Below are 27,181 nucleotides of genomic sequence, written 5' to 3' on the forward strand. Positions count from 1 at the left end.
ATTAAGGATTTTTCGGTAACACTTCACAATAAGGGTCCCTTAATTAACATTAGTTACATTATTAAGCATTAATTAACTGTTTACAGATATATTAACAATCATTATCATGTATTACTTAGGATTAGGAAACACATTAATTAATGTAGCCTATTAGTAAGCAGTTAATTAATGTTTACTACTCAAAGTAAGTTAATAAATTATTAAGTAATAGGCCTAATAAAAGTTGAATAATGTAATTAGTTATTATGCATTACTCAGCATTAGCCTAATTAACACATTAGTTTATATATTAATGCTTAATAATGTACTAACGTTAATTAAGGGACCCTTATTGTAAAGTGTTACCGATTTTTCAAGTAAAAAACAAAATCTCATCATCTCGTAACGTCTTTCAACGGTCCGTGCTTTTACTCTGAAGGCTGGGCACCAAACCGGAAGTGGTAATGGTTCCGCGACATCTGAGATTTCCTGCTGCTGCCGAGAGACCAGAGGAGCAACCCGGAGAGGAGTTTCAGGCTGCACGCCGAGGACCAGATACTTAACACGAGTTACGGTGGGTGTGTAAAAAACAAACAACAGTGTTTTTTATAAAACTCGGAGCGATATTTATCCGCACGTACAGTCGCTTTTACGCGGTGTTTTGTCGGTCGGCGGCGGCGTTTGTTCGTCACCGGACCAACGGTAACCGTAGAGCCTGCTAGCAAGTTAGCTAACATTAGTGAAGCTGTGGGCTTCAACTCCAAACACCAGGGATGGTTGTGTGTCTTTCTCTGCCACTAAAGGGTGCAGGCTGGCTGCTACACGACATAAAATACTGATTTATATCACTTGATCTGACAGTGTTTTGGCGTGCAGAGGGTGTCGGGATTAACGAAGTGAAATGCTACGCTGATATGACGCAGATAAAATAAAAAATAAAAAGAAGGGGTGCGCTTCATGGATTTTTTTCTTTTTCTTGAACAGTTGAACTGTGTCTAATAGTGTTGCCACGTTACTTTTCCCAAAAAGCAACTGAGTTACCACATCATAAATATAACTAATTCCTTGGAAAAGTAGCCTAACTAGTTGATGGACTCAAATAAATGTGTAACGTCCACTTTAACTGGTGTATTATTTTGTGACTGCATTTTATTGTTAGTAATGGTAACAACTTTATACTGGGGGAAACAGTAACTTTTAGGCTACTTACTGAAAAAAGTAGGCCCTAACGCCGTTATTCCCATCACTGCTTTCTATGTAGACAACTAACAAGCAACAGTATGAGTACTTTTCATAATACTCCTACTATTCATCTTCAGGCCTGTTAATATTTGTCTAACTAAGATTCGTGACTGGAAACCAAAACTAATATGGATACTGTGAACAAAGATCTGCTCAAACTATAGTTGGGTGATTCTTTGAATTGGTGCACTTTGTGTCCCTCAGGTTTGCCTCAAAGATTTTCAAATAAAACTTTTTTTTTTTTTTTTGCATTTTAAAGCCATAAATTGATGAGTCCATGTGTCTTTGGATTATAAAACACGGGTTGCTAAGAAGTAGCCTAGATGACAGCCAAATTTGTATCCCTGTTGACCAGAATCACTTTTTCAATTGGATTTAAAACAAATGAAAATTGCAATGAACCTGTTATATATTTTGTTAATATAATAATATTCCTGACTACTTTCACCAAAACAATACAAAAATTTGCAGCAATATTTTATCTCGTCCCTCAGTTTTGTTCAACTTTGTAACAACATACCAATTCCCCCTGTTTTAAAAATAATGGTTCAGTTGAGGAAGTGACATGACATAAGACTTTAGAAGAACATACTATAAAGAGAAGAAAGTGTCAGCATATTTTCCTACTTCATAGTTTTTATTGTGAGATTGACATGGTTAAGCTCAAACTTTCAACTCCATGATAGTTGGCAACTGTTTAGGAAAAAACTAACAGTAGTGTTGAAAATTGTTATAATTTCTTGATTTCCTAAAGTTATGTGATGCTACTTACCTTGGCTAATGGATTTTGGGCTACTTTTAACCAAAATCTTACACCCTGTAACAAAAAACACTGTTGGGGGATGAACTCATTGTTACAGGGTTGAACGTTTTTTTTTTAAAATCTGACAACCCAAAGTGCACCGAATTCAGAGAATTACCCATTTCAGTTAGGGATGCACATTGTGAATTTTTTTTCTGACTGATAGTTGACGCTCGTTAACCGTTTATTAACCGTTAACCGATAAGATTAAGACACTCGCAGTACAAGGAAAAAAAAAAAAAAAAAAAGATCACTCCAATTTTTTTTTGTGCCATTAAATACACACGTGCGCTGCGACAGCTGATCAGCGCCACGTGCCCACATCCACTGTGCTCTGTCACAGCTGATCGCCCTCATATGGAGGTTAGATCGTCCATTGTAGAACTATTTTGATACAAAGTGCAGCCAAACACCAGACTGAAGGAAAAGCAGAGCTCCTCTGACGCTGCAGGAGAGCTGCAGGTTAACCAGCTGGAGAGCAGCGACGTCCTCTTTTTTTTTTTCAGCGCCGTAGTTACAGGTGATGCATGTAGGTTACATTTATTGTCTGACCTTCCTTCACTGTCAGTCCTCCTGTGTAACTTTTTGCTGTGAAATATGACTGAAGGCACGTGAAATCTGCATGTGTCGAAACGCCCCCATGAGTTGACGACATAAGGAGCTAATAAAAGAAATAAATAGCCGATAGTATTAATCGGTCAAAGTTCTTGTTATCGGTTAATGGTTAAACGGTTAATCATGTGCATCCCTAATTTCAGTAATCGTTTGTTTAATGGAGTGGATGAGATATTTAAACGAGAATAAGTACAAAATACGGATTTTGTACAGACCTCTCTGTAAAACATTGTTTTCAAGAATGTCTCTCTGTACAGATATGATTTTGAAAGGCCTTTCAGTGGATGAGCTTGCAGTTTTCTAGCTGGGCTCCAACACTTGGGCCAGTTCTGTGACTACAAATGTCCGTGGGTCAGTCACTGAGTGAGGGATCTTAATTCCAGCATTGGTCAACTGAATGCCGAAGACCGATTTTCAGCTTAACTGCCAGCTGTTGCTCTTTCAAAATGAATTGGTTCAAGCAGTTTCCATAAGTGGGTGTTCACTGCCTGTTGTTGTTGTGTGTTGCCAGTTTAGCACATTTGTGGATAAGACTTTTTGGCAGGACCTCCATTTCTCCATCCCACTGCTATGACAAATTATTCAACATAATTGGTCCTAGCAGTATTTGAGTATAAAGCCTCACTTTCATCTGCTGGAGTTAAAGACCTGACACTATGTGATACAAACCTGCAACCATTTCATATAAATAGTATTCTAGCACTTTGTTGAACAGAATCCCTTTTCAAAGCTTTCGTTTCAGTTTCCTTCTTTGATTCTTCCTGATTGGACCATATAAGTTTGAGTTCCATCTACTTATGTTTCATTTAAGGTGATAAATAAATTATGATGCACACAATTTTTCGAAATCTGTAGATTATTTTCTGGCCATTCCATTGTAAGTCACATGAATGTCATAATGACCTAATCTGTTCAGTATCAGTTCTGTTGCATTGCCCAACCGTCTTGTCCTCTCGAGTTATAGCCAGAGTTCAGTCCGACTTAAAATGCTATTCAGTACCGGGGTTTAGCTCAGTGTTGTACTGTGATTTATTGGAATGAAAAATGTTGCTGTGAGGCAAGGCAAGGCAAGGCAAGGCAATTTTATTTGTATAGCCCGTTTTTACAAACAGTTTGTCTCAAAGGGCTTTACATGGCATCGTAACAACATCCTCTGTCCTTAGACCCTCACATCGACTGAGGAAAAACTCCATGGAAACCCTTTTAACAGGGAAAAACAGGAGAAACCTCAGGGTGAGCAACAGAGGAGGGATCCCTCACCCAGGACGGACAGACGTGCAATAGATGTTGTTACAGACAAGAAAACAGTTTACAGTTTGTCACAGAATGTGCGGAATATGGAAATGTTAGCAGGGGTTGATGAAGGCAGTCTCTAGTGAGGGGAGGGGGGGGGGGGCAGGGAGAGCCGGTCAGCTCGATGGGAGGACTGGGTGGCAGACTGGTCCATGGGAAGGGAGGGGAGGCCGGTCTAACGGCAGGGGAAGGGGTGGGATGGGGGCGATGTAGGCGGCGGCTGGTGCAGAGAGATGGAGCTCCGGTGGATCTGCGGAAACACAGAGAGAGTGCGAGACACCAAGGCCAAACTACAAAGTACAACAGAAAATGACAGTTCAAAAATATACTGAGGAGAGGAGAGGAGAGGAGAGGAGGGGAGGGGAGGGGAGGGGAGAGGGGAGGGGAGGGGAGGGGAGAGGAGAGGAGAGGAGAGGAGAGGAGAGGAGAGGAGAGGAGAGGGCTCTGAGTAACCAGATGTGTCCCCAGCAGTCTAAGCCTATAGCAGCGTAGCTATAAAATGGTTCAGAGCTACCTGAACCAGCCCTAACTAAAAGCCCTGTCATAAAGGAAGGTCTTAAGTCTAGACTTAAATGTAGTTAGAGTGTCTGCCTCTTTGACCCATGGAGAGAGCTGGTTCCACAGTAAAGGAGCCCGGTAACTGAAGGCTCTACCTCCCAGTCTGTTTTTAGAGATACTGGGAGTCACTAACAGACCTGCATTCTGGGAGCGGAGTGCTCTGGTAGGACAGTAAGGAATGATTAGTTCTTTCAGATAGGTTGGAGCTTTATCATTAAGAGCCTTGTAAGTCAGCAGAAGGATTTTGAAGTCTATTCTAAATCCTACAGGAAGCCAGTGGAGAGAAGCTAAGGTGGGAGAGATGTGCTCTCTCTTCCTAACTCCTGTCAAAACTCTCGCTGCGGCATTCTGGACCAGCTGGAGACTCTTTAGAGAGTTTTTCGGACATCCTGACAGGAGAGAGTTGCAGTAGTCTAGCCTAGAAGTGATAAATGCATGCACTAGTTTCTCAGCATCACTCTGGGAGAGAATATTCCTAATCTTAGTGATACTGCGCAGATGGAAGAAGGCGGTCCTAGTCACATGTTTTATGTGGGAGCTAAAGGAAAGGTCCTGGTCAAAAATGACTCCAAGGTTCCGCGCGGTTGTACTCGGGGTCAGGGTGATGCCATCTAGAGTAGCGATCTGATCAGAGAAAGTGTCCCTGAGATGTTTAGGTCCAAACACAATGACCTCAGTTTTATCTGAATTCAGTAGCAAGAAGTTAGAGGACATCCAGGATCTAATGTCTTTCAGACAGTCTTGCAGATTGATGAGCCGGCTTCTGTCATCTGGCTCCATGGACAAGTAGAGTTGCGTATCATCCGCATAACAGTGAAAATTGATTGAATGCTTCCGGATGATGCCACCTAATGGGAGCATGTAAAGAATGAAGAGGATTGGCCCTAAGACTGAACCCTGCGGTACACCATGCGTAACTCTGCTATACTCTGAATGGTCGTTATTAACATTAACAAATTGAAACCTGTCAGATAAGTATGACTTAAACCATTTCAGGGCGGGCCCTTTAATCCCTATTTCATGATCTAGTCTCTGCAGCAGGATGCTGTGGTCGATGGTGTCGAATGCAGCACTGAGGTCCAAAAGTACAAGAACAGAGACGAGACCTCTGTCTGAAGCTATAAGAAGAGGTGTTTTGCGGTGTTTTGCGGTTTTGCAATGTGCTTTATATGTCTGCTGCTGATGCCAGTCTCAATTGTTTTCGCCAGAGATGAGCATGGAAACGAAATAAATTACTTTGTCTGCGTTCTGAATGTTTCCTCTCAACAGCCATGACCTTGTTTTTTCTCTGTCTGTGCTTTGTTGCTTTTGCCTCCCCTCATTTCTTGCTAGTGAAGACCAGTCCAGGAAGTGAAAAAGATGGGCTGAATCCCAGTCCAACCAGATGCACCAGAGCAGACCAGTCCAGACCAGTCCTTCCTGATGATGGATGTCGCCCAACCAAGACGCTGATTTCCATGTCCATTAAATAACCACTTGTTTTGTTTTCTGAACTTTTCAGCTTTGCGTTGCAATTGGAGCGTGGTATACCGTCTCCTGTTCCTGGGCCCCGAAATAGCCCTCTACTCGGAGGGCTCACAGTGAGCTCATTTCTGATTGGATGGCAGCCTGTATCCTTGCAGCTGGCTCATTGAAAAGCCAAGCTAGCACTGATGCAGAAAACAACACTCTCACTTTTGGCCGTTGAGCTGTGAACTTGACATCCAGCTCAAATTGAACTGTTTCACATATATCTATCTACCGAACCGCTAACTGTGCTAAACCATCTGAAGACGTCATGTCGCATCCCTTATATAACCCCTATGCCTCTGGGAACCAGAGTTCCACCCAGGGGCAATATGGACTCTCTAGGGTAGAGAGGGACCCTCGCCTTGGTCCGGGGTCTGGCTACAGCTCGACTGGAAACGCTTCAACAGCTCCTGCTAGCTCTGGGGGAATGGTTCCATCATTGATGACTCAGTCAGGCAATTACAGGCCTGAATCAAGTAGAAACATGATGGAGGACATACAAAGGTCTGTAGACATGCATATTAGCAGAGCTAGAGAGGAGGTGGGGTTTCTTGGCAATCCGGCGCATCAGCCCATTGGTACTCACTTTCCCAACACGCAGAGAGACGAGTTACACTCCGCAGGCACAGGGATGACCTCTTATCCGATGCCCTCAACCTCTGCCGCCCTTGGACAAAGACATTCTAATGTTGAAAGTGGCAGCAGCGCTTTGAACTGGTTGCCAAACTACAAAAGGCCAACTGCTGGTGATTCTTCCAATTTTTATTCGTCTGCTTCATCGAGCTATGCAGGTGGTGATGACAACAGGGTTAACCCCCCAAGAGAAAAGGAACGCAATTTGCAGTCCATTCCAGGGTTGGGTGATTATGACTATCAAGCGCCTAACAAATCTGCAGTTTCTGCCGATTCAACTTGCCCCAAGTACACTTCTGAATCTGCCACTAACATCCTTTTGCATTTTGGACTTGAAAAGGAAGATGTGGAGCATCTCATCTCCTACCCCGAAGACCAGATCACCCCTACCACCCTGCCATTCATCTTGCGACAAATCCGCATTCAGAAGGCAAAGAGAGCTTCAGCTGCAGGACAGTCAAAATCCTACCCTGAATCCCAGCCCACCAGAGGTGCAACAAGTTCAGGAGGAGCAGGGATATGCCCAGAGGGAGTGTCATCACCTATTCTTCAGCCCAGCAAAGTTATTGACTATGGACATACTAGCAAATATGTTGGAGGTGTTTTGGATGAGATTGGAAGAACCAGTGGCAGAAGAGGGAACAGTGGAGGGAGTGGCACTTATGATGGTAGTAGCCACAGCCGAGAACTACTGCAACAAAATATGACAGAAGTTAAAAGCGGTGCCCCGGGTTCTTCTTCATGTGCTCAGGGAAGCTCTGTTTCCAGCTCTTCATACAGTTCAAATCTGAGCTCTGTAGCCTCCTCAAGTAATGATCCAACTAAACGATTTCACACCCAAGCACAGCAGTCTTCTCAATCGACTGTCAGCTCTTTCTCCCTACCAAAGAAAGACACAGACATAAGAGTCTTCAAGACTGAAGCCTCCAAACACCTTCCTTTCAAAGAACCAAAGGCAGAGTCAACATCGAAAAGCCAACCATCCTGCACTCTGTTTCACGGTATGCATCCCGGCCGACCTGGCCTTGTGCTCATTGGCCGAAGTGATACCAGTGGCAATAAACCACAGAGCAAATCTCAAGATAAAGGGTCAATGGTTGCTGAGCAGATGAAGAAGCAGCAGATGCAGCAGCAAGAGACGCAGAAGCAGCTCGCACAGAAACAGCAAGAGAAGCAGCACGTGAAGCAGCAACAGGCACAGAAGCAACCAGTGCCGCAAACAGTGTGGCCTCCAGTTTTCCCTGCTGCGCAAGCGGTTCCTCCTGCGTCTGTCATCCCCAGCAACATACAGCGCTCAATGTTTAACACCGGTGATCCTCGCCCAATTGTTAATTCTCCAGCTCCACCTCAGCCAATGTCAAACCCCGTGAACATTCTGCCCCTGATGACACCTTCCAGCAAGGGAATACCACGAAGGCCAGGCTCCAAGGGTCTGCCAACGCCGACCATGATGCATGACTATGCAGCAGCCACACCAAGAGTCTTTCCACATACCTGTTCTCTGTGTAACAAAGAATGCACTCAAATGAAGGTGAGTAGAAGACCGCACTCTGTTTTTTGTCCCTTTTAGGGAATTGCGGATTATTTGTTTAATTTTTTTGTCATATATTGTAACTTACCTATTTCATTTATTTTTTTTGCTTGTTTAGAAATACTGAAATGTAAAAAAAAAAAAAAACACACAATGGTGATGGTATTTGATCAATGTAAAACATTCTATTGAATTTTAAAGGATCAGTAATTTCTTAAAAATTGCAAAGCCTGACATGACCTATAAGATGAATACCATTTTGCAAAAACAAGTTTGGATTACAAACTTGTGGAGAGATTGTATAAACCTGTGAAAAATTATGACAGATTATATTGTACCAAAATGTCATAACTTTTTTTTGCATGATTTGGCTTGATGGATGAAGTTCAAAGTGCAATGGCCATCGCTAGATTTACAGTGACTGTTGACTTTTAATTCAGTATAAAATCTCAAGTGGTGGCCATCATCTCAGACGATTGTCGGGAACGGGACTAAAAGGGATCAGCGTGACCTGGAAAAATCTACAGATCTGAACAATTATTTCATCGAAAGATGTTGGCTTTTTTTCTCTTTTTTTCTACAGTCCTATATTCAGTTTGAATACACTGTTAGTTAATGTAAAATTAGCATCTTTTCCCCACAACGCCAGTTTTTTTTTTTTTTTTGCACTTTAATTGATTTAATTGTAGGATTTCTTTCCCCCTTACTACTGTTATTTTTGAAAGAGTTGTTTTTGTTGTTTAAAGCTTTCTTGTGTCCAGTAAGGAATTACAGTTAGTACTAGACTAAAAGTACTGCAACCACTATGAACTTTGAGAAACCCAACAGCAACCATCCCACTTCAAGAATTGCAAAATCAGATTTCTTTTTGTCCTTTTGATTTTGCCGCCCCCACTTCCTTTTCGGACATTGCATTTTAAATTTTGGCCACACAACAACGACCGGCTCCGTTTCCAGTTTCCACATCGACCTGCCTCTACTCCAGACATGGTGTGGTTTTGTCCAGATCCATTCTTGATGGTGACCTCTGCCAAGATAACCCGAAGAGCAAAATTAAGAAGACTTTTTCAGTTTGATTGCTACTGGCACTGTTTGTCATGTTTCATAAAAAAGACTTGTTCCTGAACTCAAGCTAAGTCTGTTGTTCCAAATGTTCTAAAGGATTCATTGCCATGCTAATTATTGTTTATATCTAATTATTTTCATTTGTTTTCATGATTATTTCTTAGAATTTTTGTACTATGAAGCATCACTCTCATGCAGCTTTTTCCTTTCTGGGGTGTTGGCTAATGTCACGGCTCCTCAGTTAATATGAACATGTATCAACAAAAGTTGTGATGTTTTCCATACGGAAGCTCATTAGTTGACAGATTTTGGACGTTAGCTTCAGTACAAACTTTGAATTTCAAATACATGTCTTAATGAACCCATAATGTTGAATAAACACGTTCTTGTGTCTTGGCAGTTGAGATATTTAAAGTCGTCGGTGCTATGATGAGGTATAATATCGTGTGTTTGTTTTTCTGACTGCTAGGATTGGATCTCCCACCAGAACACCAGCCTCCACCTTGAAAACTGCAGATTTCTACGTGCACAGTCAGTCTATTTTTCTTTCACATCATTTTAACTTTATTTTTAATGAGTAGATGGTAAGGTATTGTTGAGGTGAAATGGGACTGAAAGGGAATCCTACAGATTGTTTGTCCCTGATGAGTTTTTACCCAAGTGTTTGCTGTAACCTTTTGTGTTTTAATAGGTGCATTTAAATTATTTCGTCTTTCATCCTTTGTTTTCCACAGATACCCTGAGTGGGATGGTGACATAAGACTTCAGTCCAGGTATTTTTTTTCACCAGCAACTGCTAGTTGAAACCCAGTACCCTGCAGGTTTTTTGAAAATTTCTTTGGCTCATTGACCTGCTTATTTTGTGCCATGCTCTCCTCAGTGCTACAGGAAAAGATAAGGCATCCTCATCCTCCTCCCAGACCTCCCAACATCGTCACCAGAAAACCAGACATGGAAGCCGCTCCTTGTCCCGTTCACCTAGTCCCCGAAGGCACCATGAAAGAAGAGAGAAACGCAGTAAATCACGATCACCGTACAGCTCCAGATATACTCACAGGTCTGTGGAGACGCAAATTCTGATCTAAGCAGTTACTGAATATGGATGTAATGTCATTACAACTCGAATGATGGACTGTTAACTTTAATTTGTCCTTCAGCACCCGGTCTAGATCTCGATCTCGGTCTCGGTCTCCATGGTACGACCGTCCAACCTCCTCCCGATATCGGTCACGTTCACGGAGCTATGAGAGACGATCTCCGCCAAGGAGGAGAGATGAGAGGCGGTCCTCGCCAAAACGAAGTGAGGAGAGGCGATCACCCCCAAGGAACCGTGATAGAAGATCCCCAAGGAGGGGAGATGAGAGACGAGCGTCCCCAAGAAGGAGCCGTGAAAGACGATTGTCGTCAGAGAGGTCACCCCCTCAACGGAGGAGGTCAAGCAGTGCAGAAAAACTGGCCAAGAAATTACTGGAAAAATCAGGTTTGAGAAATTGCCAAATTCTTAATTTTTATCAAGTTTACAAATCTCTTCTTCTTGACGTTAAAGTTTATTCACGAAGAACACGCTGTTTGCAACATACATAATGTGATGATAATGTGGTAATATATCCGTTTCATCTTGGTAAATGGCTCCCAGGAACAGTGAAAACCCTAATAGACTGCAGTTTTGTTTTTACACTGTTTTTTTTTTTTTTTTCCAACTTTTGTCACTCTAGCTGTCCAGTCTCTGTCAAAAGACTCAGACCTGGAAGCTGTGGTTAAAAGTCTAGCCCCTGCTTTACTGGCTGAGCTGGCCAAAATGAAGTCTTCGTCATCATCATCATCCTCTTCAGCGTCCAAAGGAGGAAAGCGCTCATCCTCTGCTGCCTCAACATCCTCAGCAGCAGCAGCTAAGGCAAAGGAGAAGACAACAGCCGCTCTTAAAGCAAAGCCTAGTCAACAGAAGAAAGAGGCAAGTGCTTCTACAAAGACTAAGGTGTGTGTGTGCGTGTTTGACTTTGTCAATGAAATTCAACAGAAAATTATACTTGTAAAATGTGACACTTAAGAGCTTGAACACACTACAGATGCATTTTTCCCCCATCTAATCATTAAAAGACAGTCAGTTTTTGTGTTGACCAAATCAGCAATTCATTTTTATCTCTCTGATTTTACTTAGTTGGGTAAATCTCCACCTCCGACCAAGGTGAAGCTTGAAGGAATTCTTACTACTCTGTCTCACAACGACGTGGTTGCTGGTGTTGAGCAGTATGGAAAAACAAAATCGGTCATACTGTTTCGGTCTACACAGGAGGTATGTACAGAGACAAAATGAGAGTTTCTACTGGCCACTGTGATATTTACTAAACACAATCGAAAAACACCATCTTAATTTAGATGATTTAAAAGATCCCCAGATATGTAGCACCCTTAATATTTTGGAAAAGCTGTGAAAGAAGACTTATATTTCTGTTTCTTGTAAACATCTGAAAAAAAGGAAAGGCTCTTGAAGGTTTCCCAAAGTAATTTCTCCGCAACAAATCAGCTTTTCTGATTAAATAAGTCTTTTGTGGTTTTAAATCATTTGTATGAAACTTTAATTGTTGTAGTAATCCATGTGTTGGTGTCTGTGTTTTTTTGTTTACATATAGGCAATTGTGATTTTCGAGAAAGTGGAAGACGCAAAGAAACTGAAGAGTGTAAAGCACTTCAACATAAAAGGAGTGGCAGTCGGTGTCATCAGGGATCGGGTATTCCACTTTAACTGTCTTTCTGTCCATGCCCAAGGGAAATACAGTCTAGTGTCTTGTGTGGTCTCAAGACTCTCTGATCAAACATATTCAGTGTTAAGTAAAATAATGGATATGTGTTGGTCTGTGTATTTTATTTTCAATTGAATGGGCTGACGCATAAAGCCTGGGGAACAAAAATATGTAACTATGAATACCCTGGACTGTGTATGAACTCTATTGTGTGAAGAAGTGTCAATGTTCAGACAAATCTAAAATAACAAATCTCATTTGTTTTGTTAAAAGGACTCTCCTCCAAAGGAGCAGAAGACGACTCCTCAGAAGTAAGATATTCTTCACACACACAGCTCCGTTTAACAGTAATAGAGGTTGAAGGTTTTATTTTGTTCTCGTCAGAACGAGAATCAGAAAGCTCAACCTTTTGAAGGATAGTGAAATATTTACACAGAGGAATGTCTATGACCTTGATCTTTCATTTCTTATTGATCTTCCTGCTAGATGACGATGAAACTCTCTTTTGTTTACAGAAAACCAGCAAGTTCCAATGTTGCCAAACCTGAAACCACTAAACCTACAACTACCAGTACCCCCACAAAGTCTTTACCCTCTGAAGCCAAAAAAGCTTCAAAGGGCAACAATACAAATGAGAAAACAACTGCAAAAGACAAAGGGAAAGGATCATCAAATGTCACTAAAGCAAAAGTTCTGGTTTCAAAAGCCAAAAATGTATCAACCAAACAGAAAGCCAAAGTGGTAAAAAGTGTGGAGCAGAAGAAAGGGACAGCAAAGGTTAATAAATCAGGAAATAAACGCACAAATGTCTTGGTGTCCAAAACACAAAACGCCTGTACTTCCCAGCTACCAAAAAAAACAGGGGGCAAATTGACTGCAATGGAAGCTACAAGGCAAGAAAATATGGAAAAAACAGCTGCAAAAGCCCCAAATTCGGCTTCAGAAAATTGCCCTGACGCAGAGACATCCGAGTCCAAAGAATCAGAAACAAAGGTTCAAGAATCTGTTGTGCTGCTCGATGACACGGCTAAGGTTGTTCAAGAAGGAAATGTGACAGTTTCTGAATTCAAAGTTGATGTTGAAATGAAGGAGACCAAAGAAACTGAACCAATGGATCTTGGAGAAACAGGGGTTGAAGCTTCAGAGCCCATGAGAGTGGAAAGTTGTGCTGATAAAGGGGGAAAACTGACAAATACAGAAGCTGTACCAGACAAATCAAATGAGAGTCAACCACCAACCAATACAGATGAGACCAGGGAAGATTCATCTCTACCTGAACCTTCCACTGTTCCACCTCAGACCACAGAAGCAGTTCCTGAATCTTCAGACACAGATGCTCCGTGCACGGACACCATTATAAAAACTCCAGAAAGCTCTGTCAAAGCATCATCACAAGTACGGCTAAGTGCTTCAGCAGAAGCTGAACCCACTGTGCAAACCATGGAGACCAAGACTGATGCTTTACGAATGCAGCAGCAGGCCGCATTAAGTTCAGCTGAAATAGAGACAAAGAGCAAGCAGCAACTGGCGGCAACCACATCTTCAACTGAAACAGTGAACAAACAGCAACCATCAGCAACCACATCTTCATCAGTTGCAGCAGTGGACAAGCAGCAACCAGCAGCAATCACATCTTCAACTGAAACAGTGAACAAACAGCAACCATCAGCAACCACATCTTCATCAGTTGTTTCAGTGAGCAAACAACAACCGGCAGCACCCACATCTTCTTCAGCAGAAGCAGTGAGCAAACAGCAACCGTCAGTAACCGCATCTTCTTCAGCTGAAGCAGTGAGTAAGCAGCAACCGGCAGTAACCACATCTTCTGCAGTGGAAACCGTGAGGAAGCAGCAAACGGCAGTAATTACATCTTCTTCAGCTGAAGCAGTGGGCAAGCAGCAACCGGTGGCAACCACATCTTCAGCGGAAGCAGTGAGTAAGCAGCAACCGGCAGTAACCACATCTTCAGCTGAAGCAGTCAGCAAGCAGCAACCGGCAGCAACCACATCTTCTTCAGCTGAAGCAGTCAGCAAGCAGCAACCAGTGGCAACCACATCTTCTACAGCGGAAGCAGTCAGCAAGCAGCAACCAGTGGCATCCACATCTTCTTCAGCGGAAGCAGTCAGCAAGCAGCAACCAGTGGCAACCACATCTTCTTCAGCGGAAGCAGACAGCAAGCAGCAACCAGTGGCAACCACATCTTCTTCAGCGGAAGCAGTCAGCAAGCAGCAACCAGTGGCAACCACATCTTCTTCAGCGGAAGCAGTCAGCAAGCAGCAACCAGTGGCAACCACATCTTCGGAAGCAGTGAGCAAGCAGCAACCAGTGGCGACCACATCTTCAGCGGAAGCAGTCAGCAAGCAGCAACCGGTGGCGACCACATCTTCAGCAGAAGCAGTCAGCAAGCAGAAACCGGTGGCGACCACATCTTCACCAGAAGCAGTCAGCAAGCAGAAACCGGTGGCGACCATATCTTCTTCAGCGGAAGCAGTGAGCAAGCAGCAACTGGCGGCGACCACATCTTCAGGCGTAGCAGTCGGCAAGCAGCACCTAGCATCAACCACATCTTCTTCAGCGGAAGCAGTGAGCAAGCCACAACCAATAGTGACCACATCTTCTTCAAGTGAAGCAGTGGGCAAGCAGCAACCGGCAACGACCACATCTTCTTCAGCTGCAACAATGAAGAAACAGCAACTGGCAGCAACCACATCTTCAGCTGCAGCTACCCCTTTGACAATTGGGGAGATGGTAGAAAAGCACCTCCATCAAAATAAAATTGGTAAGAAAAAAGAGATAGTTTGTCTTCCTAGAGTAGTTCACTGTCAATAAATGTCAATGTTAATTTTTTTTTTTTTCTGTTTGGCTTTCTCTTACAGAGTGCCTCAAGCATAGCGCCTGCATGTCACCAACGGTAGGTTTCTCAACAAATAACTACAGAAGTATTTAAACACATGACTTGTTCTGGTTTGTAAATGAGTTGTTTCAGTAGCAGTTTCTGTGTCTGATTGCAGTTGATTATCACAACCCCAGTAAATATTTTGTCTGTTTTTATTTGTATTTTTCAAGTTTCTATTTTCTGGTAAGAAGATCATGCTCATAACCAACCTGCCAAAGTATTATGATGGCTGCTACACAGAGAGAGACCTTGCCAACCTCTTCATACCATTTGGATTCAAGTATGAAGAAGAAAATGTCTATGTTGTTCCTCAGGCTCAGAAGGTAGGCACCAGAGTCAGTTTGGTTTGTTAATCCCAAATTTTGGTGTTGTGGCCGTTGGTGATCCCATTCCTTGTTCTTTCCTCCAAACATGTGATCTGACATTATTTTTATGTGGTATACTCTTAATCTGCAGTTGAACATTATTTAATGAGAGAACTTTCCGACTTGCACAGAGTTTCAGACTGATTGTAACTCCAAACTAATATTACTACTTAAAGCATTAATGTCTATTTTCCCCCTTGTTTTCCTCTTCAGGCCTTTGTTCTGATGCCAACAGTACTGGAAGTACACAAGGTCTTGACTAACACCAGGAGTAAACGCTTGTCCCTCAAAAACTCCAAACTTGCAGTACATGTAGTGGAAGATGGCATATCAATGGCCCCGGTACGCATGTACACGTCACTTTTTGTTTTTATTGACAGATATTTCTAGATGTCCTGTAGGTTTAATAAAGCCCACTCTGTTTTTATTTCAGCTTGGGTTTTACAAATCACTGATGGCACACATGAATTCTGTAAGTTCCCACCCTCAGTTTTCACTAAACACAATTTTGTGCCTTTAGAGTCATTTTAAAGACAAAAAGTGTGAATGTTTGCTTGTTCTTGATGCAGCCGGTGGATGATGATGGAGAGAGAACGATCTACATCAAGAACATTTCACCAAGTGAGGCCAAAGACCTCAAGGAAGCTTTGAAAAAAATAGACTCTGTCAAAAACTACATGCCTCTCCTCAACAAGGTAGAAACACACACACACACACATACACAAGTGCATGTGTTTTAGGAATGTGAAAAAGACTTCCTGTTGGTTTTATCTTTCAGGTGTTTATTGAAATGGAGTCCAACCGTGATGCTGATAGGCTTGGAGTTTGGTATAGCCTCCTGAAACAGGCCCCTGCTCACAGAGTCTACAGGCTGAAAATACCAAACGTTGGCTGTGCAGCGCTACGTAAGTCTTTGGCTTTGAAAATAAAAACTGCTCTCTTACCTCAGGTGCATTCAAAACAAAGCACTCTACTTGTTTTTTGTTCTTGCAGCACCAAGATTTGCCGCAAACGCTATTCCAGACAGCAAGGATGTTCTTCCTGGGACAACTGTCCCAACAAGCAAATTTGGTGTTCCAAAGGGCAGCCTCTCACCGTTTTGGGTCACATTGACAACTTGTCCCTTTGTGTTCCCGACTGTATCTCCTTGGTTTATCATCCCAGGTAAGAGAGTTAGCTGGACAAAACAGTAACATGAATATCTGTTGTTCAGGAAAGTGACTGTCCTGTCATTTTTGGCCCCTAGATCATCTGACGGTCAAAGAAAGCAGCGACATTGCGGTAAGCAGAATTTTCCTCATCATGGCATCTATGTTTTGTTGTTTTTTATTTTCATGTTGAAATGACAAAAGGTGGAACTTCAAGTCACTTTCTGCTTTTGGTTTGATTCTGGATTTACGAGGCAAAACTAGCAAACTCCAAATTCTGTGGTTGTATACCACTCAATTGTGTCCCAATTAAGATCAGAGTTGACTAAAAGAAAGTTTCACAAATTATAGGGATTTGCTTATTGCCACAATCCCTATTGTCATAGCAGTAGGTTAATTACCTTTAATTATCGGTGCATGCTGTTTTGAGATCCGCGGAGCAGAGACATGAGCTACTCAGCGAACACAATGGTGGTGAATGGTACAGGTCCCCTGTCCTTCATCAAAATCATCAAATACACAATCCAACAACTCCAAAGCACTCTCGTGGAGAAGTTGTGACCTGCACATTCACCACGCTATTAAATAATAATGTAACATTATGAGACAGAATTGTTTTAGAGGCAAATGCGTAGCTGGAACATTCCAGACACGGCTGCAGGGCGGAGTGATTTCAAAAGCGCAAGTAGTCCCCAGTATTTGCTTTGTGTGTCGTGACATTAAATAATTATAAATTAGATTATTCCATAGCGTGGTGAATGTGCAGGTCACAACTTGTCCACGAGAGTGTTTTGGAGTTGTTGGATTGTGTATTTGATGAGGGACAGGGGACCTGTACCATTTACTTCCACTGTGTACGCTGAGCAGCTTGCGTCTCTGACCCACAGATCTCAAAACAACATGCACCGATAATTAAAGGTAATGAACCTACTGCTATGAGTATAGGGATTATGGCTATAGGCAAATTTGCCAAAATGTTGAACTATCGCTTTTAAATACAGTGTACAGTTTTATTAACTCACGGTTTGAACATTGTGTCCTATAGAAGGCCAAGCATCAGGCCTCAGTCTTCTCCACCATCATGTTGACGGGTTTGCCAGAGGGAAACTACAAACACGAGGACATCGCCAAGTTAGTCTGGCCTTATTTCACCGAGCAAAACCTTCAGTCCCTGTACTACAACGTGATCGTCCTGACACTGCAGAGGAGGGTAAGGAGAAGAGTCTGCATTTTGATTGATTTAATTGAAGTTTGCTGTTTGTATTGAGATTTGTCATTTAAGTTTTTCCTTTTCTTCTCTCTGCACCTCCAGGCTTTCGTCTATTTCAGCAGTTGGACTGCATGCTGCAGTTTTGTCAGAGATCACCTCAGAAATCCATTTTCTGTCAAAGGCTCCACACTGCAGGTCCACTTCGTCTTGGAGCAGATGTCTTTAGAATCAAGAGAGGTATGGATACTGGATTCTCTGCTTCACTTGGTTTTTCATCTTGAATCTTGCCCTCTCTGATTTCCTCTAATTCCCTTGGTAGATGGTTTTAGATGGAAGTAACAACAAGATTTAATAGTATGGTAGTGCTTCTGGTTTGAAATTGTAAATGTATTATACACTACCTACATTATCTCTGACTATCTGGGACTCTTCTCTTTTTTTGCAGGAGCTCACATACAAAACTCTGATGAAATGGTGCAACTCTGTAAGTCATTGAACATTTTTATGTCAGTTGGAAAGCAGCCATCTTTTTGACTATTTGTTCCTAAACATAAGCTGTTTGTTGTTTTTCAGCGTGTCCCTGATCTGGAGTCTCTGGAGGAGAGGCTGCTCTGCGTGGAGATCTCTGAGACAAGTTTGGATGTCATCAGGATTGTCATGGACGTGGTATCATCCATCGCTGCTTTTGTTGGCTTCCTGCCACTTGCCAACAGGGTACAACAGCAACTTGGCTCGTTAAAGCTCGGACAGATTTTGTAACACAACCTTGAGAGCTACACTTTGTTCTTTCTACTTGTTTTTGTCTTGTCACTTTCTTTATTTTTTCTTTTTCACTTTCTACCTCAGGTGTGTGTTGAGATGGCTGACCCCAGTGGTGTAACAAAGGTTTTGCGGGAGTACAACACTTTCTCACCACACTCTGTGTGTAAACGTGTAACATGGTATGTATGTTGATAGTCTCCACACTGTTAATGTCTTATTTTCTAATGCCCTGTTCTCAACAACTAAACTAACCAACTGATTTTATCTCTGCAGGAGTAAAGTTCAACGTTTTGAGTCGTGAGTATATTCACTTGTTGTCAGATTAGTCAAATTATGTGACCAAAATCTTGGCAATAATCAGTGTGATAAATGATATGACCCACATTATTTTGGCCCCACATCAGTTGATTGACATGCATATATTTTGTATTTTAGTTTGAAGAGTCTAAAACAGCGCCTTGAGGAATCCAGTGAGGTAACGCTAAACCTTGAACAGGGCACCGTCAAGGTTGAACCGAAGCAACAACCAAAGCCTCCTCCTACTGAAGTTTTTGATAAAGAGTCTCAGCCTGTTGCACAAACCAGTATCTCAGCCCCTGCTAAACCAGCAGCTCCTGCTGGCTCAGGACCGAGTGCCACTGATTTAAGTGACCAAGCAATGGAGGAGGCCACTGAGAAACTGGGACCCGAGATTACCATGGAATCCACCATTTCTCATAAGACCAATGAGGATGTAGAGAAAGCAAAAGTAAAGACAGAGGAAGGATCATCAACAGTTACCGGCGATACTGCGGATGGAACAACTGCTTCCACTCTTAAAGCCACAAGTTTGGTCCACTCTGAAGAACTGGTCCCTGACTTCCAACATATTGACCAAGATATATTTAAAGCCCTCACTGCAGCAGTACGCCAGCACAGACTTGCACGGGCAAAAATGAGTCACCCTGAAGAGAAACAGGTGATATAAATATTTACTTTTACCATTAGATTACTATGGCCCTAATCTGAAGGATTTAGGCGTTTTGTGTGAACAATAGAAAGAATATAAAGTGTTTTTTTTTAATGTGTATTAAAAAAAAAAAACTTTACAGGTGAAATTTTTGTTGTTGTAGTGTTGACTTGCGTTTTGCCCTGCGTTTTGCCCCATCATTATAGACTTGCAGATTTTGTTTAATTTCACCTGCCACTAATCAGCATTATTTGTCGTTGCCTATTCTTTTTGTAGAGTACAAGTTCCAAAAGTCCAAAGGATAGAGATGCATCACAGGTAAGAATCAACATCATTGTTTTTTAATCAAGCATCTTATACTCACTGACTGTTCCTCTAGAATTAGACCCTCTACCACCAATGATAAGCATTTCCCAGATTTAGCTCAAGACACTTTTTGTCTTTTTCACCAGTATTTTTCAAAAAACTGTTTGCAATAAACAAATAGGTTAAATTATCAATTTCATCTTATGAGGTAGTTGTGTCAGAGATTGATTCCTTCTTTTTTCTCGGTCCAGGGTCAAGATGACTTTACTGATGGCTTTTTTGATGAGCAAAATTTCAACTTGGAGGACTTTGTCACAGTTGATGAAGTTGGTGATGACGTGCAGGACAGAAGCCCTGACCACCAGAGGTCCTCCTCTCCCAGGCGGTCGTCCAGGGGGAGAAAAGAAAGGCAAAGCTCAGACACATCATCTACTACCAAACAGACAAGGTCGTTGAAAGACCCTGTGAGCTCAGCCTCTTCCTCATCTTCCTCCTCATCCAGGTCGACTAAAGACTCAATGAAGAGAAGCTCATCTTCAAACTTGTCCTCTGTGTCACCGAAAAAGGCCAAGGACTCATCTGAATATACAAAATCTCCCACAAAATCCCCATCCTCTGTCAGTGTAGGTAAAACCTCTGCAGTCTCCTCTTCGCTGTCTCTTGAAACCCCTTCCTCCTCTGGTCAGAAAGCACAACAGAGCAAAACAAGATCTCCAGCCAAAGCATCTAATATGTCATCCTCAGGTAGGACTCGGTCGTCTTTGCCTGCATGCGAAAGGGAAAAGGTGGTATCACCTGCAGCTGTCAAGGTGTCTAAAGAGAGTCATCCTCATCAAGAGGCAAAAGCCACAGCAAGTGCAGTGGAAAATACTTACCACAAGATGTCAGCAGAGGCCATTGCTGCAAAAACTGTTGAGTCAGAGGCCATTGCTGCAAAAACTGTTGAGACAGAAATAGAAACGCCATCAGAGATGCATCCACCTGCACAGGAACAAGGGTTAGAACTGAGTCAAGCCCAGATTTTGGAGATTGATTTTAAAGACAACACAGTCAAAGACCTGGAGAGAAGCGAAGAAAGAAAGAAAGATGATGGAGTTGACAAATATCCAGAGGAGGATGATGATGACAGTGACAATTACCAAATCCTTGATTCACTTGACGAAACGGATGAACAGATGGATGATAGGGACAAAGGAGGCAGCTCTGAAACACAGCTTACAGAACTTGAGCAGAAGCCAACTTTGTATGAGGGAGCCTTGGACAAACAGGCCTTAAGCAGTGTCAAAAATGAAAGCAAAGCTTACCTTGAGGGGAGCAGTGAAAAGGGAATGGATGTTTCTTTTCAAATCATCGACAGCACTACTGAAAATCAAGCCACAACAGGTTTAGAGGACAGCCGCTCAGTTGAAGGTAACAGTTCTACAGTAAAACAACAGCCTGAAGAAGATGTGATTCAAGCAGGGAACAAATCTGATGATACATTTTCAGGTAAAGATGTAATAGATAAAGATCAAGATATAAATAACGAAGATAGAGCCCAAGTGTTGGATACAGGTAGCAGACAATATCCAAGAGGTAAGGGAGATGGAAAGAAGGCAAAGCAAAAAGAAGAGGTGGCCAAAGGCGAAATGATTTCAACAGAGTCCTGCAAAGTCTCCAAAGACACGGAGAGCCCTGGTGTAAAAGAAGACGACCCTTTGAACAACCTTGACAGTGACTTTACTGAACAAGAAACTTTTGAGATACTTGATTCAATTGATGATCAGGTGGCAATGGAAGAAGACAGCCACAACCTTGAAACTCCCATTGATCAGACGCCTCAAGAAGACAACAGGCACATAGAGGAAGAGGAAGAAGACTCCTATCAGGTGATTGATTCTGTGGAAGATCAACCAACAACTACAGAGGCAGATTCTGCTTCTGACAATACAAAAGTGGTGGTGACTGTCAGACAAGATGATAGATCAACAAGGAGGACCAGCCTCAGGAGCAGAGGATTGAAAACTGAAGAAAAGGAGAAATCACCAAAGAAACAGACCAGGTCAGTTAAAAAAAATGAAAGACAAACAAAGACTGACACCACTGCAAGAGGTCCAAAATTAGACAAAGACATAGAAGACATCACCGGCGAGATGTATGAAATTGTAGATTCTGTTGAGGATGAAGTGGTTCAAGATGCACCTGTCACAGAAAGGTGTGGTAGAAGGAGGAGTGCTAGAGGAAAGAAAGAGGATAAAATTACTCAGAATCTCAGTGAAGAATCCGAAAAGCCTAATGAAGAGGAAGCTTCCTATGAAATTTTAGACTCGGTAGAGGATGAGAGTGCTGCTAAAGAACCAGCTCAAATGACAAGATCTACCCGGGAAAGAAGGGGAAGAAGAAATCAACGAGATGCTACGGATGACAAAACAAAAAGAGAGGACACACCAACTGCTAAGAGGCACAATCCTGCTAGGGGATCAAAGGAAAGAACATCAAGAAGAGATGAGAAAACACCTCAAAAAGAGAGCACACCAACAAAGCAGAGTGAGGTAGGAGAGGCAAGTCAGGAGGATTCAATCTACAAAATCTTAGACTCTGTGGAGGACGAGGCTGCTAAGGATGAGCAGCCTGCTACAGGAGGAAAACGGAAAAGGGGAAGACCAAAGAAAGAGGTCAAATCATCTAAAAATGACACAACACCACTAAATGATGAAAAAGGTGCATCTGAAAAAGTTGGTGATGAAGATGAGGTGACATATCAGATTCTGGATTCTGTGGAGGATGAGATGGTTGACAACCCCCCCTCCACAGAGCAGATTAAGGAGGAAATTCCAGGAGACAAAGACGAGCAAACAAAGGAAAGCGAATCTCTCACTGAATCACCCAAAGATGAGGAGGAAGAAGAGGAGCCAATGTATGAAGTTGTAGATTCTCTTGAAGATGATCAAGTTCAGGAAGAGCTGATGACCACAAAGGAGTCAAGTATAACGGAAAGAGTTATGACAGAGGATGAAGCTTATTCAAAAGTAGATGCACCAATATGTAGTATTAATGAAGCAGAAGCAGACCTAGTGGCCCTCAGGGAGATAATTGATGGTCCATCTGGTCCAGAAGAGTCTGATATAGAGAAAAAAGAAAGAACACCAAAAACGGACTTTGATGAAGATGGAAATACAGCTGCAACAAACTCTCTGGTAAACCTGGATGAAGTGAGCGAGGAAGAGGAGGATTACCCCGACGACACGGTCGAGAAGGAAGAACTGAGGAAGAGGCAGGCTGCTGCTAAAGACAAGCAGCTCGCCAAGGAGCGGGAAGATAGGAGGACCAGGGAGAGGGAACGAAGGAGCCGGAGCAGCAGCAGCAGTAGCAACAGAGGAGGAGGCGGCAGCAGCATGGGAGGGACAAGGAAGGCCAAAGAGAGGAGAAGGGAAGAGGAGGAGGAGAAGCTAGAGGTTGACACCAGGGAGCTGGTAACTCTGGATGAGGTGGGAGCAGATGAGGCTGAAGAGGAAAGAGCCTCTCAGGGTCAAGAGTGGGATGGTGAGATCACGGAGGGAGAGCTGCAGACGCTCGTCACTCTGGATGAAATTCTAGAAGATGAGGAGGAGGAGGGCAAGGATGAGCAAAGCATACAGGAGGCCCACCCACCCAACATGGAGGAGCAGAGTATACAGGAGGCCCATCCACCCAACATGGAGGATGAATCAGTGGATTCCCTAAACCCAGAGGTAAAGATGGAAATTTGGAAATTATACACACTGTAAATGCAGATTTGGCATCACAGAACATATCTTGTCTCTGTTTTTAGACTTTGGTGACTTTAGATGAAGCCGCTTGTGATGAAGAAGAGAAGGTCGACGAATATGAAGCTCTGAAAGCCTCAACATCTGCTGAAGACAAATCTGACGTTGCTGCAGGTTTGTCACATTAACGTGCACTGAATTGTTTTAAAATTAGCCCATTGCCATAATCCTTATAGTCATAGCAGTAGAACCTTTAATTGTCGGTGCAAGCTATTTTTAGAACGGTGGAGCAGAGCCGTGAGCTGCTCAGAGCTACGCTACGGAGGCTCATGGGATTTCTTGGTTTCCCTCATCAAATACACAATCCAACAACTCCAAAATGCTCTGGTAGACAAGTTGTGACCTGCACATTCACCACGCTATGAGATAATAACAGAACGTTACCAGACAGAGTTGTTTTAGAGGCAAATGCAGAGACTCCGACAGGAACGTACATCAGCGGTTTTGCATGAATTTACCTCTAAAACAACTCTGTCTGGTAACGTTCTGTTATTATCTCATAGCGTGGTGAATGTGCAGGTCACAACTCTCCGTAGCATAGCTCTGAGCAGCTCGCAGCTCTGCGCCGCTGTTCTAAAAATAGCTTACACCGACAAATAACAAACCTACTGCTATGACTTTTACAATCATGGCAATGGGCCAATTTGCCAAAATGTTGAACTATCCCATTAAGGTTTAGTGTTGATGTAAGCCTGAAAATGTTTGTTTTTTTTTTACTTCAGATGAGAGTGTGAACTTTGTCACGGTTGATGAGGTGGGAGAGGTTGAAGAGGACGGAGAGAAGGAAGAGAAGGAAACAACCACGACGAGAAGAAGCCGAGCCAAGAGGAGGACCAGACAAACCCCTGGTGACACAAACACACAAGTCTTATCTCTGGAGTCTTACATGAAAGATTTGTCATTTGAATGTTTGCTTAATCGTTTCATTGACTTTCACCTTAGTGAGAAAATCTGCCCGAGGGAGAAAAGTTGGTACAAAAGATGAGAAAAAAGAAGAAAAGGAATCGACTGGTTCTGATCCACCACCAGTCGCTTCACTCGATGACTCATCACCTTCGGGCAAAGATCTGCCGACGTTGTCAAGTCCCAGTGAGCAAGAGATCCAGACGGCAGAAGTGGAAAGAGTGAGCGATAGCAACATCTGTGTAGCTTCTGGTGGACAGGATCTGCAGCCTGAGCACCCTGAGAAGCAGAACCTGGAGCAATGCATGGAGCAAGGAGAGGAGGAGAAGGAAGGAGGGAGTGGCAAAGACATAAAAGGTACAGAGATGAGTGGGTGACGAGTTGTAGCGTATATTTACTCAGGTATATCAGTCAAGTAAATATCTACCAGTTGAGAAATTGACTTAACATTGCAGCCCTAGTACCATTGCCAGGGTTTAAGTGATCTGATGGTTCTTCCCTCTCCTCCTCCTTCAGCTGTTAGTAAAAGGAAGAGTGAGCTGGTCGGACCTGAAGCAAAGAGATCTCGTTCTCAGTCTCCTTCTGTTGCTGCTGACTTCAAACTGCCACCGTTCACCCCTCACAACCCCCTCGGTGAGAAACCAAAACACTGATTTCATTTCGTATCGATTAGATTCGGTTTTGTTCTTCTGTTTCTTTTAAACTGCTGTTTCTGTTTCTCTACAGGTCAGGAGTTTGTTGTCCCCAAATCGGGGTATTTCTGTAATCTCTGCTCTGTTTTCTACCTGAACGAGGGCACCGCCAAGGAGCTCCACTGCAGCAGCCAGAAACACTACGACAACCTGCAGGTACGCAAAAACACGTAGAGTAGAGAGATAAAAACATCACACAAAAATTAAGGAAATTAATGTTTGGTAGATTCTTTTTTTGTTGTAACAATATCTCTTGACAATAAATCTTATACCATTGGAATGCCTGTTTATTTCCCTTTTTGGACAATTTTTCATGGGCGCACATTCCTTATAAATGTGGAATTGTTTTTAATGGTATAACATTTATTGCAAAGAGGCATTGTTACAACAAATAAATAAACTACTATTTCCTTACTTTTTGTGTGATGTTGACATGAAATGCAGCATGGTCCCTCATTTATTTGAACCTATCAGAACGACAGCAGTCGTGATCAGTTAAGTATTCTCTACTTGTCCCACGTTTCGTTTCGTTTTGCTAACACACAAAGACAAACCAAAAGGGAAAGATTAGACATTGTTACATTAGAGGATGCGGACACCGCGGACAGTGAACAGATGAGTCGGTTCTCACTTCCTGTTGGTGGCCAGCAGAGGGAGAGTCAAAGGCAGCAGGTCCCAGTGTGGTAAGAACAAAATAAATAAACGCAAATAGGGTTAACATTCAAATGTATTTGTTGTTGGTCACACCCAGTCGGTACTCCAGGCCAAATGCTAAATTGGACCCATGAATGATTTCATGTTTAATCTCCATTTCATTGTAATTTAAATATTTACAACAGAAGTGTAGAGTGAATTGAACTGAATTTCTTAAGGTCCTCTCCAAGCTAACAGAGTTACCGCCAGACTAGCCTGAAAGCTGTAGCTCATTCACTTGGTCGCTGTATCTGTAGACTTTATAAGAAGTGATATAACCATGCCGGTTATCTCCCGCCGTCAGTCCACGCTTCCTTTACAGACTCTAAATTAAATTGTACATTGTTTATGTTGCTCCCCTCTCTGTTTTCAGAAACACTACCAGAAGCTTCAACGAAAACCATCAACAAGTTTAACAAAACATTCGAAAGGCTCTGTTTCTGAATGATCCTGACTTCAGCTGACCTTTTGTTTTGTCCTAGAAATAAAAATGTGAATACTGCAAGTGTACTACAAATCAATTTGTAAAGGTCACATAAACTAATGTCTGTCTGGCATCATCTTTGATGCAAATAATTATAAATTATACAGCCACCATAACTGGACGACTGGAGAAACATTTTTGGTCAGAATGGTTCCTTTGGGAAACTCGTGTGTCTTTGGAGTGAGAAAAAAGAAGATGGCTGCGATTAATGTGAGGATGGTGTTGTAACTACTGAGAACAGCTGGAGTTATCCCATCACAAGGTGGTAGTTATCAAAATCTTGTAAGGTGTTTTAATGCAGAAATATTTGTTGATAAAAAAATCCTATAATTTTGCCATGCACATTGATTCAGTTGTCGTTTAATTAATCAAAAATCATAATATGTGTCCTGTGTTGTGAAAGGTCAGTGTTCACACTGACTTGGTTACGCAATTTTTTATTTATTTGGCCCAGACCAGGTCACTTCTGGCATTGGTTGCTGTGTTTTTTAACAAGGGTCCAATGTGTTGAGTAATTTCAGTTTGCCTTGTTTTCTTTTTATAAAATATAAATAAAATGAGAGTGTCTCATGATGTCTGGCCAGTTGTCGTCCTTGTCTTCTAGAGCTCAGTCATCGCATTGAAGATCAAACATCTGTGACTAAAAAACTTGAAGCTAAATCTTTAATTTCATGAACCACATTTTGCAGGAAAATCTTCCTTGTATCTCTGAGACTCTGTTCAGTAAGACAGATACATGAACTGCATTTAATGTATTTAATTATCTCATTCCAAAAAGCACACAAGCAACATCCAAGGCCAAAACCACATATTTTTAAGTTTGAGAAAAATAGAAATTTGATTTCTTTATATAAAATCGATTAAGAAAACTGTATGTAGACAAAAGAAACCCAAATGTATTTTTTCCACATTTGTGCAGAGGTAATTCTTTGATGGTGAGTGAAACCACTGAATCAGTTGAGAACAGGAAAGAAAACTGCTGCATGTATGATCTGTCACACCTACGGACAGATCCAAGGA

General features: G+C 42.4%; 1 protein-coding gene across 1 annotated transcript; it reads left to right on the forward strand.

Moving 5' to 3' along the window:
• The first annotated feature begins 480 nt into the window (after positions 1 to 480).
• On the forward strand, positions 481 to 26,714 carry LOC311001832 (uncharacterized protein). The gene is made up of 34 exons (XM_083993011.1): positions 481 to 553; positions 5,991 to 8,162; positions 9,697 to 9,758; positions 9,962 to 10,000; positions 10,108 to 10,284; positions 10,385 to 10,707; positions 10,943 to 11,202; positions 11,386 to 11,520; positions 11,858 to 11,956; positions 12,242 to 12,279; positions 12,484 to 14,747; positions 14,845 to 14,879; positions 15,035 to 15,187; positions 15,443 to 15,571; positions 15,663 to 15,701; positions 15,799 to 15,924; positions 16,008 to 16,134; positions 16,223 to 16,393; positions 16,476 to 16,510; positions 17,423 to 17,587; positions 17,690 to 17,824; positions 18,033 to 18,071; positions 18,161 to 18,301; positions 18,434 to 18,528; positions 18,623 to 18,646; positions 18,785 to 19,307; positions 19,575 to 19,616; positions 19,856 to 23,314; positions 23,395 to 23,503; positions 24,112 to 24,237; positions 24,332 to 24,649; positions 24,809 to 24,925; positions 25,019 to 25,140; positions 26,051 to 26,714. Exons 2-34 carry the CDS (start codon positions 6,267 to 6,269, stop codon positions 26,123 to 26,125), a joined length of 11,598 nt encoding a protein of 3,865 aa, XP_083849137.1. The 5' UTR covers positions 481 to 553; positions 5,991 to 6,266; the 3' UTR covers positions 26,126 to 26,714.
• The last annotated feature ends 467 nt before the right edge of the window (positions 26,715 to 27,181 follow it).

This window comes from Trachurus trachurus (assembly GCF_905171665.1).
Source record: "Trachurus trachurus genome assembly, chromosome: 18".
In the NCBI taxonomy this organism is placed as follows: domain Eukaryota; kingdom Metazoa; phylum Chordata; class Actinopteri; order Carangiformes; family Carangidae; genus Trachurus; species Trachurus trachurus.

Excerpts from the sequence above, each read along its gene's own strand:
- LOC311001832 (XM_083993011.1), top strand. The coding sequence starts at position 6,267 with ATGTCGCATCCCTTATATAACCCCTATGCCTCTGGGAACCAGAGTTCC. Across the intron at positions 12,280-12,483 it reads CAGAAGACGACTCCTCAGAA|AAAACCAGCAAGTTCCAATG; the intron begins GTAAGATATTCT and ends TTTTGTTTACAG. Across the intron at positions 23,504-24,111 it reads CAAATCTGACGTTGCTGCAG|ATGAGAGTGTGAACTTTGTC; the intron begins GTTTGTCACATT and ends TTTTTACTTCAG.